This window comes from Lethenteron reissneri, chromosome 59 (assembly GCF_015708825.2).
Source record: "Lethenteron reissneri isolate LAM-NWPU_2019-01 chromosome 59, ASM1570882v1, whole genome shotgun sequence".
Lineage (NCBI taxonomy): Eukaryota > Metazoa > Chordata > Hyperoartia > Petromyzontiformes > Petromyzontidae > Lethenteron > Lethenteron reissneri.
In genome coordinates, this window is record NC_083837.1 from 5,626,914 (window position 1) to 5,641,921 (window position 15,008).

Here is a 15,008-nt window from a genome sequence, read left to right on the forward strand (position 1 = left end):
GCGTGTCTCTGTGTGCGTCTATGGATCTCTATGTGAGCCAGGCTTAAGGCCATCAACTCATTCCACCCGTGCGATCCGTCGCTTGCTCCGACGTTCGTTGGGCGCCGGTGGGCGGGGTACCTTGCAGGGCATCTTGCCGGAAAGAGCTTTGGGTTGACGTGGGTAAATGACGTCACAAGAAGTGACGCGTCCGCAATTGTTGCCAATAGCGGTGTCAAGTGGCATCAATTATGAAATGTAAATTATGCGCAAATCTGTTAAAAGTCCGAATATAGTGACAAAGCTGATGCAAACTAAACGGCGCACATCACGGGAAACTAAAGACTCCCGTGAATGTATTTTATCGGGAGCTAATTTATCGGATAGGCCGCATAAGGAATGTTTTATAGGAACGGGATGTGTGTGTGTGTGCACGTGTCTCTCCTCACGTGGATTCAAATCGTCATGGAGATCTCGTGCGTGTATGTAACATCGTGGGGAACGGTAATGTAGCAGTTAGCATGCTCCGCTATCAACCCGGCGACCCGACTTCAATTCCCGCTCACGGCTAACACCAGTGACAATTATCTGAACCGGTCCTGGGCCTCCCCTAGGCCGACTCAGCCTCAAATGAGTACCTGGTGCGGTGTGTTAACATCGCCACGAGGGAGACAAAGGTGGCCAGGCATGGTGCGGAGGAGGCTCGTGAAGGACGCTATTGGACAGTTGGAGGCAGTTGCCCTCCAACAAAAGTGGAGGGCAGAGGAGCGGCGCTCACATCAACAAGTGGAGCGTCGGACGGCTAAAGCAGTGCAGGTTGGCACAGTAGGGGGCACAGGTGGTGCATTTACCAGTCATTTCAATCAGTCAACCCAACTGGGTCTGATCCGTGACCTCTGGCCAGCGATGCATCGACACTGCATGTGGTCTCAAAGTGCACTAAGGCTGGCACAAACGCCTTGGTGATGTCACTGCCACTTAGTGGCAAATGGTGGTTGTTGTGTGTGTGCATGCTAACTAAATCACTTGTGCCAGCAGTGGCTCCGCTTGCCTATTTGACTGCACGATGTCGAAGCATTCCACACTCGTCGGGTTCCGGCCCACGCGGTTGCGGGAACAGTCGCGTGTAGTAATCCAGGTCCCACTCATCCAGTGCCAGGCCTGGCCCAGGTAACCTCCAATAGGTAACAACAGACAACAGCCGGAGAGGTCACAGACAGCCGGAAGAAGTCACAGACAGCTGGAGAGGTCACAGACAGCTGGAAGAAGTTACAGACAGCCGTGAGAAGTCACAGAGAGCCGAAAAGGTCACAGACAGCTGGAGAGGTCACAGACAGCCGGGAGAGGTCACAGACAGCCGCTGGCCATTTTGTCACAACTAAAATGTGTTTGGGTGTCCCTGGCAACAAAACTACTGGTGCCAGGTGGAGCACCGTTCATAGCTGAGGACATTTCCCGGACATGGGAACGATTCCCGGTTTGTCCTGGCTAAACTGCCGCGAACAACGTGCATTCAGGATCAATCGTTTATCACCGGTTCACGATGCTTTATACCTTGATATGCCCTGCAGAGAGTGTTTTTCGCACGTCAATTAAACTGAGAATGTAACCTTCAGAGTTATATTACGCCAACTTGTGGGAGGATCCGAATTTAATGATGAAACTAATTATATTTGGCGATGCTGCTGCATTGGCAGTGGTGTACACATAAAAAAGCCACACGTTCGTCAATAACACTGTGGCCTTAAAAAGAACCGTCACCAATAAGTGACGTTTTGGGCAATGACCCCTCTTCATGGCATTAAGGCAGCTGCCTCGATCCGAACCCAGGATCTCAGCATTGCCATTTCAGCGCTCTGACCTCTGACCCACTTGGCGCACAAGGCACAGCGCATTATGCCTGCCCACCATCATGAAGGTCCTTCATGATTGTGAGCAGAGGGTCAGGGACTTTGAAAGCACAAATAACAACCAGTGCCCTGGGTTACTGATTGTATCATAGGTCTTGACCTGGCAAATAAAGCAAAGATGTAGGTCCCTTTGAAATTCCTTACATTCTAATATAGCGGAGGGAGAGAGAATGGAGAGAGAATATGACATCTGTGCAGGACGGCCCCGGCCTGAAACCACATTGGGGCTCCGCAAGCCTCTCCTCAGCGTGGCTGGCAAGGAAATTTTTAATAATCTTGCCAAAATCTTTTCCCGGCACACCGACAGAGATGCCGCAGTAGTTGATTCAATTTGTGCGGACAGGTAGTGGAGGGAGAGTAGACAGAGCAGCACATTACATCTCCAAAGAGAGAGATAGAGGCGTCTTCCCTGTACTGGATGCTTCAGAATTGTTTTTGCTGAACTCGTCAGGAGTAGAACGATAAACAGGAGGAGGATCAGCAAAGAGGAGCCAAAGGAGAGGATTGTCGAGAGAATTAGCCGAGGAAGAAGTGGTGCAGAATGCGCTGATGAGAGAGCAGCAGCAGCACGTTCTCCTGAACAGACACAAGAGATGCGGATGCATGGACAGTATCAAACACTACAACTGCCGTTCAACACAAAGTGGAAACACGGTGACATGCACATGACGACACGCACACGCAATCGCGTTTCCGGACTCGTGCTCATGTTTTTTAAACTTATAATAAAATGTACTTGTCTTTGTTTGTCACTATTCGACTCTTTTCAATCATTAATAACCCAGGTCAAGGTCACGAGGTCGTAGTGAGCGGTGCCAGTGCATACCTCGGGCGATTACTGACGGTGGGTCAGGATCAAAAAGTAATATTAAAAAAAAAAAATTTAACACGCTTTTATGAAATGTACTAGTAATGGCAGAACTCCACGACTCCAGGAAGTGGCCCTCGAAGCTTGCTATAACGTAAGGGACCATGTCCAATTATAGCCAATGGCAGTTGACCGTGGACAATTATACACAAGCCGAAACATAAAATATAAAAAAGAATGTTTAAACATATATATTTTTATTTTTTATGATAGAATATAGTATTGTCATCAGTATTACATAAATATACCTAGTTTGCAGTCGATACCACATTGGGAAGTGGGTTAAAATTGAGTTACAAGATTTGAGGATACGACAACGACAACAACACCAACAGACAGAGTGAGTTAAAAGAAAGCGTGTAAAATTATAACAGATTTGGTGAGTGGGAACAAGGTGCAGGGCTGCTTTGAAAGGTGAACTTCACAATAACGAGCAACGTTATTAACATGCGATAAGCATGTCATTAGCAAACCATTAGCGTAAATTGTAGATGATCTATTTCCACGCGATGTGGTGGCTGCGTTGTGAGCATTAGCAGGCAAAAGAAACCCGCGTGTTCGGGATGGCCATGAGAACACTCGCGGTGGCAACGCTCGTCCCTGCACACCGGCGAGCGGGTTGCGCGAGAGTAGAGCCGGCTGCTGTATCGACTGCCGTTACATGCTGTCCAAGTTGGAACAGATAAGCGTAATGCGTTGATGTAATTGAATAAGGCGGTTTTGGGAAAAGAGACGATGGAAGAGGGAATGCCGAAGTGGTGCAGTGCAGAACGCAATGCGGTTGGGACGGAGCGATCAGCTGTTTGGTAGGTTGTGCACATGTTGGCAACTGATTGGAAGTTTTCGTGACATCAGGGATCCATACTCTTTGGTTCTTTTGGTAAAGTCACGTAGGTATAATTGTTCAGCAATTGTTTCTTGCTGTGGTTGTCCCACCTGATGACGGACGCTTGTGTTGCGTCGTGATTTAATTATTTTATACTTACGTGACTTTACCGAAAAAACCAAAGAGTGTTGGCAACTGGTTGTAGAGACGTCCACGTATAAAAGATTCAGTTGCATGCAACCAAGTTGCACTACTGATCGCTGTGGTATGAGAATGGCTTGTAATCGGTGTACAGATGATGATGCATTGATGATACATCACGGTACCTGGCCTTCTATTAAACCTGAGGCTCGTGCAGTGTGTACTCCCAGTACACAACGCAATCAGCGGGCGTGTCACCAGCATTCACCAGCTCATTCATTTCATAATTCGTCATTCTTCAATTCGTAGATTCATTAATTGATTCACTTGTCAATTAATTTATTCATTATTTTGGCGGTTTATTCATCATGTCCATAGAGTCGATAGCTACATAAACTGTTTGCCGGCGCCACTGATATCTTTGGTAAGCCAGGTCACTCGTGCTCGTTTGGCAGATTAAGTCGTGTGAGCGTAGGGCAATTTTTCACCCTTGGGGGCCGTCCATAAATGACGTCACGTACCTAGGGGGGGTCAGACATTTGTGACGATGTGTGACGAAGAGGTTTGAGAAATGTGACGTCACATCAAAATGCGCAATTTTAAATATAGATAACACCAGAACCGGCCCTAGACCTTTGGGGGCCCTAAGCAAAATTTGGTTGGAGGCCCCTTTGATGTATTATTTTTTTCACCCACTAGCTAGCAGTGACTCTAGGGGGCCCTCTGCTGGCCACGGGGCCCTTTGCAATTGCGAGGGTCGCTTAGTGGCTGGGCCGGCTCTGGATAACACGTTCTACTTAATTAAATACTTTTTAATAAATGTTTTCTCCTACAACATCAGAGTGCAGCGCCACATTAAATACGTACTACAATGACAATAGTTTAAAGCGATTTGAAGCATGTTTTATTTTTTGGGGGGGGGGGCAGAGCTTTGTGACGTCATATTTGAGGGGGGTTTGACTTTTTGTGACGACGTGTGACGACGGGGGGGGGGGGGGGTCAAAAATCGGCCAAAATCGCGTGACGTCATTTATGGACGGCCCCTTAATGACACATCACTCGCGTTGACGGGTTTTGGTTGTAAGACAGTCACCCAAAACACTTCCACACCGTAGCACAACTTCAAATAGAAAGTGGCACACACAATGTTATAAGCTGGAACAAAACCCACCCCCACTCACACCTATTTAAAAGTAAATATTTAAGATTTTATTATTTCGTAAATATTAGGAAAATAAATATACAAGAAACTTTGATTGAGCAATATCAATCACTATAAAACGATATTTAGCAAAATGGCCAATTACCCTGGATATAATTTCTAGCCATATTCCGATTTTGTGACATCCAAAAGCCCTGATTGCAATTAATGAGGAGTTTCAAGTCTCGTGATTGTTAGACTCAAAGCGCCGTGGGAACCGAGTCAGATCATAATATTTAAAAATACTTTTTTTTTTAAAACACGCTTTAATGAAATGTCCCGTACGAGGAATGGCAGAACTCCATGACTCCAGGAAGTGGCCCCGAAGCTTGCCATAACGTAAGGGACTGGTGATGTACAGCTAACGTCAGTTGAGCGTGGACAATTAGACCCAAGCCGAAACATAACATATAAAAAAGATTGTTAAAAAATATATACTTTTTATTTTTAATGATAGAATATAGTATTGTCATCAGTATGACATAAGTATACCAAGTTTGCAGTCGATACTACATTGGGAAGTGGGTTAAAATTGAGTTACAAGATTTGAGGATACGACAGAGTGAGTTAAATAAAAGCGTGTAATAAAAAAAAATATCCGCTGCTCTGGGAATTGCCTTGTCTTGCCACGTTATTCTCTCCTTACTGTTCCCATGATCGGACCAACACAAGACAAACTAACTATTGTCAAAAAAACAACAAGATTAAGAATGCTTACTTGGTCATTTTATTTTATGGGGTAAGCACGATATATATTTTTTAGATAAATTATAAATATGCTAAATGTGACGTCTATGCACTGCATATACAATAGTCCCTCGGTTAACGTTCATAATCCATTCCACGAAAACGATTGTTAACCAAAATAACGTTCAACCGAATATATAAAATCACCTGGTATGCAAGAGAGTTGTTTGGCCGAAATTGGCGTCCACGTGCATAACGCAAACATCGCGTTAATCAAAATGTTAACGTTAGTCGAAACCATGGGGTCCAATATGAGTGTGGTCGGGGTTAAGTCTGGGTACTCACACCTCTTCCAAAACGTCTGATCAGCGTGGAAGAGTAGGCCAAATAGGGTATTTTTACAGCTCCGTCTCGTGTAGGCCTTCCACTGGCATTTATGTAAGCAATTGCAGAGCTGCACCGGTAGCTTCACTTTTATCAGCAGTATTAGCAAACTGACTCTACTGATGAGGCCCAGATGGGTGAAACCGGCCCTGAGTTTGCGAGTTTAAGCAAATGCTGCTGGATAACTTAAGTCTGGAAGACCGATGGCCGGGCAGACTTTGGGGCAGTCTATAAATGACGTCACGCATCTAGGTGGGGGGGGGTCAGACATTTGTGACTATGTGTGGCAACGGGGGGGGGGGGGGGGGGTGAGAAATGTGACGTCACATCTATGAATTTCGTTGTAATACAAACCCGCCTTAAGACGTATGTGGGCCATGATTTTTCGAAGGCAGGTCCTGTCGCATGGACCTCTCGAACTGACAAATTCAAGAACAAAAACTTTGAGTTCAACTACTTCAAATGAGACCTTAAAATTAATTTAATGAACACAGCGTGACGAGACAGCAATGTGCATTAGAGATGCTATTACATTACATCAGGAAATTAAATCTAGAAGAAACATTGATTGAACAATATCAATCACGATTAAACGATATTTTGCAAAATGGGTGAGAAAATTATAGTAGATCTCATCTATTGAAATATTCAGATTTGTGTAACATCGCAAAAGCCGTAATAGTAATGAACTAGTTTCAAGTCTCTTGTTTGTTGGACTTGCTGCACAAGAGGCCCTGATTCAGATAAAAATATTCCCCGCCGCTCTAGGAATTATCTTGGCTTCCCACGTCGTTCTCTTCTCACTGTGTTCTCATGATAGGATCAACACAAGACAACAATTATCAAAAAAGCAACAATGTCGATAATGATAATTTGGTCATTTTATTTTTGTTAAATACATTTTCAAAAGTAGTATGTGGAAACACAATCATTCCTATAGATGAAACGATACATACCCTAAATATGTGACGTCTATATATTGTTATCAGCTAACAATAGCAATGGCACCAGGTACATCCAGCAGCATGACTTTACTGATGAGGTCCATAGTGTTGAAATCAGTCAACAGTTTTCTAACTTAAATACATGCTGCTTGATGATATGGTCTGGAAAGTCGATAGGGCGATGGACTAAAATCTATTTGTATTTATATGTGGAGGCACAAAACGATAGTGAGGCATACATTTGAGTTCAATACCCAAAGCAGGGTCCTTGTAAAGTACTGCTGAAGTTCAGTGAAGCTCTTGTGGCTGATTAAAGAAATCAGCGCGAATCTCTCAATATCCTCATGAGACAACACTACATTTGTCGCAGCCTCATTGCCCGGATAAATTATATGAATTTTTGATGTGTTGTTTACAAATGAAGGGGAATTTTTTTGCTTATAATAACCATATGCCATGCTTATCTCCCGGTGAGGTAGTTGAGACAAAGGTGCACGTTTCTTAAATCTCCCAACACCTCCTCTGGCATTCCAGGATCATAAATGAGTTAACCGCAGTTCATAGGTAAGTCACGGGTAAAATATGGGTCCTCCCACATCTTCCAAGACTTCTGGTCAGCGTGGAAAAGTAGGTCAAATACCCTCCAGAGGGGCTCTTTAGAGCTCCGTCTTGTGGAAACCCGTTTCAATGCTAGTGATGTCAGTGTGCAATTGCAGGGCTGCACCTGTACCTTTACGTATATCAGCAGTATTTGTTTAGCAAGCTGACTACTGAAGGCAGCCCAGATATTGTGAATTTAAATAAATGCTGCTGGATAACCTAAGTCTGGAAGACCGATTCCAGATAGACTTTGTATGTAGACTGTTTTACACTTTATTCTGAGCCATATAGAAATAAATTATTTACTACCCAGATTACTCTATTTCAGTGTTCAGTGAGTAAACCAGCAGTACTTAACATTATTGATTAATGATGATCACCAAAACAGTGAAACCAGCCCAATGTGTGCATGTTCAAACAAATTCTGGCAGATAACGTGAATTCTGCTGGTTAACGTTATTCCAATAGAAAGTCAGGTTTATCAATTATCCAGCACTCACTAGTCACTCATCGAGTGGTCAATCGTCTCCTTTTCACTCTTTTACCGCTACTACCATGGTTAATTTTCCTGACAGACTATAATAAATTAAAATTGCACGTGGCAATACGGAACAGAAGGTGGTTTATTTTATTTACCGACCATAATGATGCATTCCCAGGCTCTGGAACTAGATCAACTCCACTGAGATGCGTATATATGTTCACTTGTCCCGATCTCTAGCAAAGCATGGTGATGTTAATTTTGTACATTTGTACGTGTGTGTTGTGGCCATAATTAAGGCTGCGATTTTTGCATGGGGATCACGGAAATCATGATTGAGTCAAATCCACAAGAACTTGGTAACGGTTCGATGAACAGTTTTATCTTGATAATAAAAAGCCCTACGTCATGCACAGAATAAACAAATTTGTACTCTGAGATCATTCCACCCAAATCGACGAATGATGCTCAAAATAACAAATTAATAAATAAAATGACTTGAATTGTCCACTTTGTTTAAGGGGTTTATACTTTTAAATGGTTAATTTAACATGTTTTAAAGTTTAAAACGTAAATAAAAATATTTCACTTCCTGTGTGACGCCACCGCATCTTACTCCATGACCTCTGTGTGAACCCCATTCTCACCTGCACCGCAACAAATCTGTAGGCAAAATTGAGCCGTGCGGCCGTGTGAATTGAGTAGTCCCACAATCTTCCCAAGTCATTCCTCGACTGCCACCCCTCTATCCCTATTCTGGGCACATCGTACCTCATCTCTTCCAGTCCTCATACCCTAGCCCACTTCCCCTTTTGTACCCATCACCGACCCTTCCAGCCATGACACATCCTGCCCAAGCTCACTTCCCCTTCTGAACACGTTGGATGACGTCTCCTACGAATGTTCTGCTATCAACGTGTTCCCCTCTCTGTCGCTCAATTCCAAACATGCATCTTTCCAGTAAATATTTAAGTAGTTATTAAATTAGAAAGCATTCATTAAAATAATCATAACCTTATCGTGGTGGGATTTGTTTGTTGCATTGACCCTCAGAGCTATGTCGCCTGGAGTCTTGTACTCCTGCTAGGGGCCTCCCTTGGCAAACAGGTCTGGGGGGAGGTTCCAGACAGATAACGGTCCAAAATAAAGTCAGCCATGAATGGCTACAAAATACCATAATCAGAGAACCTCGCCCGGACAAGGGATACCGGGATACATCCCTGGAGCCAGGCCTGAGGGTGGTATTCACCAGCAAGCGCCTGGTGGCCGGGTGGCCCACATAACCTGGTCGGGCTCAGCCTGAAATGGCTACGTGGTGCCGCCATCTGCAGGACAAAGGGTTAATGGCAGGTTCGATAACTATGACAGGAAGAGGGATGGTCTCAGACGGACTGGCCTTTGGCGATGGACACTAGCTATTGGGACGTGGAATGTCACGTCACTGGGGGGGGGGGGGGGGAGCCAGAGCTGGTAGAGGAGGTGGGAGGGTTGGTCTCACCTCCACACGCAGCATTGGCACCGGAACCAAACTTCTCGAATGGAGGTGGTATCTTTCCTAATCCAGAATAACCCCTAGTGAGAGGCCCCAGGCGGCTGTGGGGATACTCACAGGACCCTGGCTGGGTGCTGTTCAGCTGGAGTTTGTCCCAGTGGATGAGAGGGTCACTTCAATGAGACGTCGGGTCTCAGAAAGGAAAACTCTGACTGTTGTCTGTGCTTGTGCACCCCACAGCAACTTCAATGCTCTCGTGGAAAACTATGGATCTACCTGGAGAGGCGTGATTGGGAGGAATGGACCCCCAAACGGTGAGATGTTATTGAATTCTGCACTCGTCACAGAATGTCAATAACAAGCACCATGTTCGAACACAAGGATGCTTATTAGTGTACTTGGTGCCAGAGCACCTTGGGCTGAAGGTCAATGATTGACTTTATAGTTTTATCATCGGACCTAAGACCGTATGTTCTGGACACTCGGGTAAAGAGAGGGGCAGAGCTGTCAATTGATCACGACCTGGTGGTAAGTTGGATCCGACGTGTGAGGCACCAACCAGATAGACATGGAAGACCCAAAAGAATAGTGCGGGTTTTCTGGTAACATCTGGTGGCAGACCCAGTGCATAAAGATTTCAACTTCCACCTCTGGGCAAACTTTTCCTGCACTCCAGGGGAGGTCGTGGACATTGAGTCTGAGTGGACAATGTTCAGGACCTCGATTGTGGATGCAGCTGGGAAAAGCTCTAGCTTAAAGGCAGTTGGTGCCTGTCATGGCAGCAACCCTAGGACCCGCTGGTGGACATCAGTGGTGAGGGAAGCTGTCAAGTTGAAGGAGGCTTTCCGAGCTATGCTCGGAAAAAGGTATCCCAACTCGATTGAGAGGTACCGATTGCCACGAGGGTGGCAGCTGCAGCAGTCGCTGAAGCAAAAGCCCCGGCGAGGGAGGAGTTTGGAGAGGCCATGGAGAGGGACTACCGGGCAGCCTCAAAGATGTTCTGGCAAACCATGCGATGCCTTCGGAGGGGTCGACGGGACGTGGCCCAAGTTGTTTTCAGTAAGGGTGGTGTAACATTGATCTAAACTCGGGAGATAGTTGAGAGGTGGAAGGAACACTTTGAGGAGCTCGACAATCCAGTGAACATGCCTTCCTTTCAGGAGGCAGCTCTGGAAATAACTTGGGGGGGGGGGGGGGTCAAATCCATCATGGTTGCTGAAGTTGCTGTGGCGGTCGAGGGCCTTCATAGTAGCAAAACTACTGGGGTGGACAAGATTTTCCCAGAGTTGCTGAAAGCGCTGGAAAGTGTAGGATTGTCGTGGTTAACACGCCTCTTCAATGTTGCATGGAAGGCACGTACAGTACCTCTGGACTGGAAAACTGGGGTGTGCTCCAACTACAGAGGAATTACAGTGATACCTCGGTTCACGAACGCTTCTGTTCACGAACAACTCGGTTCACGAACAGAAAAGTTCATAAAAATATGCTCCGGTTCACGAACAGGAGCCGCGGCCATTTTAATGCTATTTCCAGGCTGTCACATGGTCGTGACTTCCTGTAGGAAGATCGTGGAGAGAAGAAGAGACGCAGAAAGAAGTACTGTGAGTACTGTGAAGACACTTTCAGTGACTTTTTGCTTTTTGGTGTGCTTTTTAGCACATACAGTACTGTACTGTACTACTGTACTGTACTGTACAATACTGTACTTACTGTATTGTACAGTTCACCCGTTTGAGTGCTTACTGAAGTCATCTCAAGCAAGGTTAGTGTTCTCTCTTTATACATTACTATACTGTACAGTACTAATGTGTATTGTAATTTGTTTCATATTTTTGTGCTTCAAAAACCAAAAAAAAAGGTCAGAACGGATTAACCGGATTTACATTGAACCCTATGGGAAAATGTGCCTCGGTTCACGACCAATTCGGTTCGTGACCAGAGTCAGTTCACGAATTAAGTTCGTGAACCGAGGTATCACTGTACACTACTAAGCATCCCAGGTAAAGCCTATGCCAGAGTGCTGGAGAGGAGTCTCCACCTGGTGCTCGTGCCTCATATTCAGGAGCAACAATGTGGATGTTGTCATGGCCGTGGAACAATGGACCAGCTCTTTTCCCTCCTACGGATATTTGAGGGGTCATGGGAGTGTGCTTCTCCAGCCTACCTCTGTTTTGGAGACTTGGAGAAAGCATATGTCTTGTGGGAGAATATGATGTACCGGTGCTGCTTTTGTGCACTATCTGGTTCCTCTATTCCCGGAGTGAGAGCTGTATCTGTATTACTGGTGTTAAATAAAATTAATTCACTGTGGGTGTTGGAGTCCGCCAAGAGTGCATCTTGTCTCCACTCATGTTTGTGATTTTCATGGACAGGATATCAAGGCGCAGCCGAGGTATGGAGAGTATCCAGTACGGGGGCATAGAGGTGGCATTGCTGCTTTTTGCAAATGACGTTGTCCTCTTTGCCTCAACAGTCTCCAGCATGCACGTGAAGCGGCTGGGATGAGGATTAGCACCTCCATGTCTGAGGTCATAGTTCACTCCAGGGTGATGGTGGATTGCTCTCTCCAGGCGAGGCGGGAACAGCTTCCCTTAGTGGAGGAGTTTAAGTACCTCAGGGTCTCTTTCGCAAGTGATGGTAAGTGGGAGCGGGATATCGGCCGGCGGATTGGTGCGGCATCCGCAGTGTTGCAGGCACTGTACCGTTCCGTGGAATTGAAATGGGAGCTGTATTCTCGAACAAAACGCTTGGTTTACAGGTCGATCTAGATTTCCACCCTCATCTATGGTCATGAGCTTTGGGTAATGAGCAAAAAGATGAGATCACGGGTACAAGGGGCCGAAATGAGCTTTCTTCACAGGGTTGCCGGGCTCACTCTCCGTGGTCGGGTGAGGAGCTCGATAATCCGGGAGAGCCTCAGAGTCGAGCTGCTCCTCCTCCGGATCAAGAGGAGCCAGTTGAGGTAGTTCGGGCACCTTGTAAGGATGCCCCCAGATAGACTCCCCATGGAACTCTACCGGGCACATCCCACTGGGCGAAGGCCCCGGGGCCGGCCCAGGACATGCTGGCGGGACTATGTCGCTCGGCTGGCCTGGGAACGCCTGTGAATTCCCCAGGAAGAGCTAGAGTCTGTCACCAGGGAAAGGGAGATCTGGACCTCCCTTCCAACATTCTGCTGCCGCGACCCTCACCAGGACAAGTGGCTTGAGAAACAAACGAAGTATTAATTAAATATACTTGGTGGTAATTACATTAAGTGAACGGAATTTTGTAGTAATTATGTATTATGGAATTATTTGTAGTTTGTACAATCCCCACAAATGCTAAGAGTCTCCCCCTAGTAATTCGGTATTCACAGTGCGGCTGCACTGCTGCCGCACTGTGTCCACTTGCTCTCAAAGAGAGGACGACTCAGAGGCGCCTTGGGGAACAACGGACGAGCGGCAAGGACGCAGCCAAGCAGTGAGCTGGAATTACCAACAACTACCGAAGGTTCAGCCAATTATGAGTGTTTCTATGGGAGGAAACCCGAGTACCCAGATAAATCTCGTGTGGAACTTCTCAATTACACCCACTCCCCCCCCCCCCCCCCCACTATTTTTTGCTCTGTCCAAACACACGCCTGAGCTTGGAGCCGGCTTTATTGTAAGTCGCGGTAATGGGCCGCAGGGACTTCCTCAAGAAGACCGAGAACGATTTGCAGCGTGACACCTCCACCCCCCCACAACTGAAGCGAGTGTACACCTCCTCGATGACAACCACCATCATGTTGAGCAGCAGCACGGCGAACAAGAACATGAAGCTGAAGTAGAGGAGGGCGGCCATGTACCCACCGGCCGCGTAGAGGTCAGCAAAAACCGGGGCGCCGAGCAGAGCAGCGAATAGCGAGCCCACGCTCCTCCCAAACGACCTGTAGGCGCCCACCCGTATGCCCAGCACATTCCAGAAGATGATGCTGTAGCTGACAAGTAGCACGATAAAAACAAGGGAGAAGCTGCAGAGCTTGTGGGCACAGTGGACCGCTGATGTGACTGCCTCGCTCATGGTAGTGTTGTAGCGGAACAACGGGAGGATCCGCAGCGTCGCCAGGAAAAGGAGGAGGCCCAGGAACTGCGTGGACAGCCTGTCAAGCGATGCGGGCCAAGACAGGTCGGTGAAGACGGCTGTGGAACGAGATGGTGAGGTTACAAAGGGAAGGCACCAATGCCACCAGTGCTTAATTTTAGCTGGAAAAGTATGGAACGCTGTTCTCAGAATTATTTCAGCATGCCACATCCATCTGTTCTTAATTTTCCTCATGATACTGCAGTATAAGAGGTTTATGGGAATATAGGGTACAATAATTTACGGTAAAATAACGGAGGGTGCAATTATATAGGGTACAATAACAAAGGGTTCAATACTATATGTTAAAATACTATAGGGTTATTACAGATTAGAATACCTCTAGTGGTAGTGCCTTATGTTGATAATCCTTACTTCAAGCCAGCCCAGCAGTGTTCCGGAACACACCGAGTGAGGAATGAAGCCCTAAGTGTTTTTGTCTTCTTTACTCATGGATGCTGAGCAGGCTCACAAAACGCCCAGTAGCCAGCAACAAACAGTGGCAGTGATGACTGACAACAGCACCATCGATGGAATTGGTGCTAAAGGTGTTGGCCGTGGCAGTGATGATGATAAAAGTGATTAAAAAACTAACATTGATAATAACGATAATGTCAGTGACTATTCTGACATTACGATGGCACTGATGATTCCAAAGAACACAGGATGAGATGTTACTATCCTTTGTGCAAGCACTTCCAAGAGTTCATGAACAGTGAGCCTGGTGAAATTTGGGGAGCGCATCGTCAGTAGTGACCCTTTGGTTCCTAGGGTGTTTCGGCCTTTCATACTATACACCCTCCCCAAAGGCGGCCAGCGACAGGGTGATCAATCCTACGCTTGCGTCCCATTCCCAATTAGTCATAGGAGTTGCCTTGTTGTTGGTAGCCAACATCCCATGCGACTATGCATGGCAGGGGCGTCCTCCTCCCTGAGTCAAGCATTGTTGACACTGATGATAATGGTGATGATGACAGTGAATACAACACCACCGACAATGTTTTTTTAGATATATTTAAATAGCCAAAATCCCACGTGGCCAGCAACAAATATTACCATTGAAGCAGTGGCGGCTCGTCAATAGAGGGCGCAGGGGCGCCGCCCCCATCAATATTCAAGAAATATACATATGCAAAATTTATATAAAAATACATAAATAAAATATTTTTTTCATACGATGTGCCGGCTGGTAGTAAGAAAAGCATCAGCATTTAATAAAAACTGGCTTTAATCGGTCAACTATTTTCTATGTTTTTCAATGTGTTTCATGCGGGGCGCCGGACAAATGGATGTCTATGTGAGACTTTACATTTTCGGACAGCATGTGACCTGAAGCTGGTCTCTAATTGGTTTCTTAAAGATTCTCCTCGGGGCGCAAGTCGTTGCGTCCC

General features: G+C 46.2%; 1 protein-coding gene across 2 annotated transcripts in view; it reads right to left on the reverse strand.

Annotated features, from left to right (window-relative positions):
- Positions 1 to 6,833: 6,833 nt before the first annotated feature.
- The window catches only part of LOC133357687 (polycystin-1-like protein 2), a 107,423-nt gene continuing 99,248 nt past the window's right edge, over positions 6,834 to 15,008 (reverse strand). For both annotated transcript variants that reach the window (XM_061575780.1, XM_061575779.1), the window contains one exon: positions 6,834 to 13,676. In XM_061575780.1, coding sequence (XP_061431764.1) covers positions 13,108 to 13,676 — 569 coding nt within the window. In that variant the 3' untranslated portion in view covers positions 6,834 to 13,107. The remainder of the gene's footprint in view (positions 13,677 to 15,008) is intronic.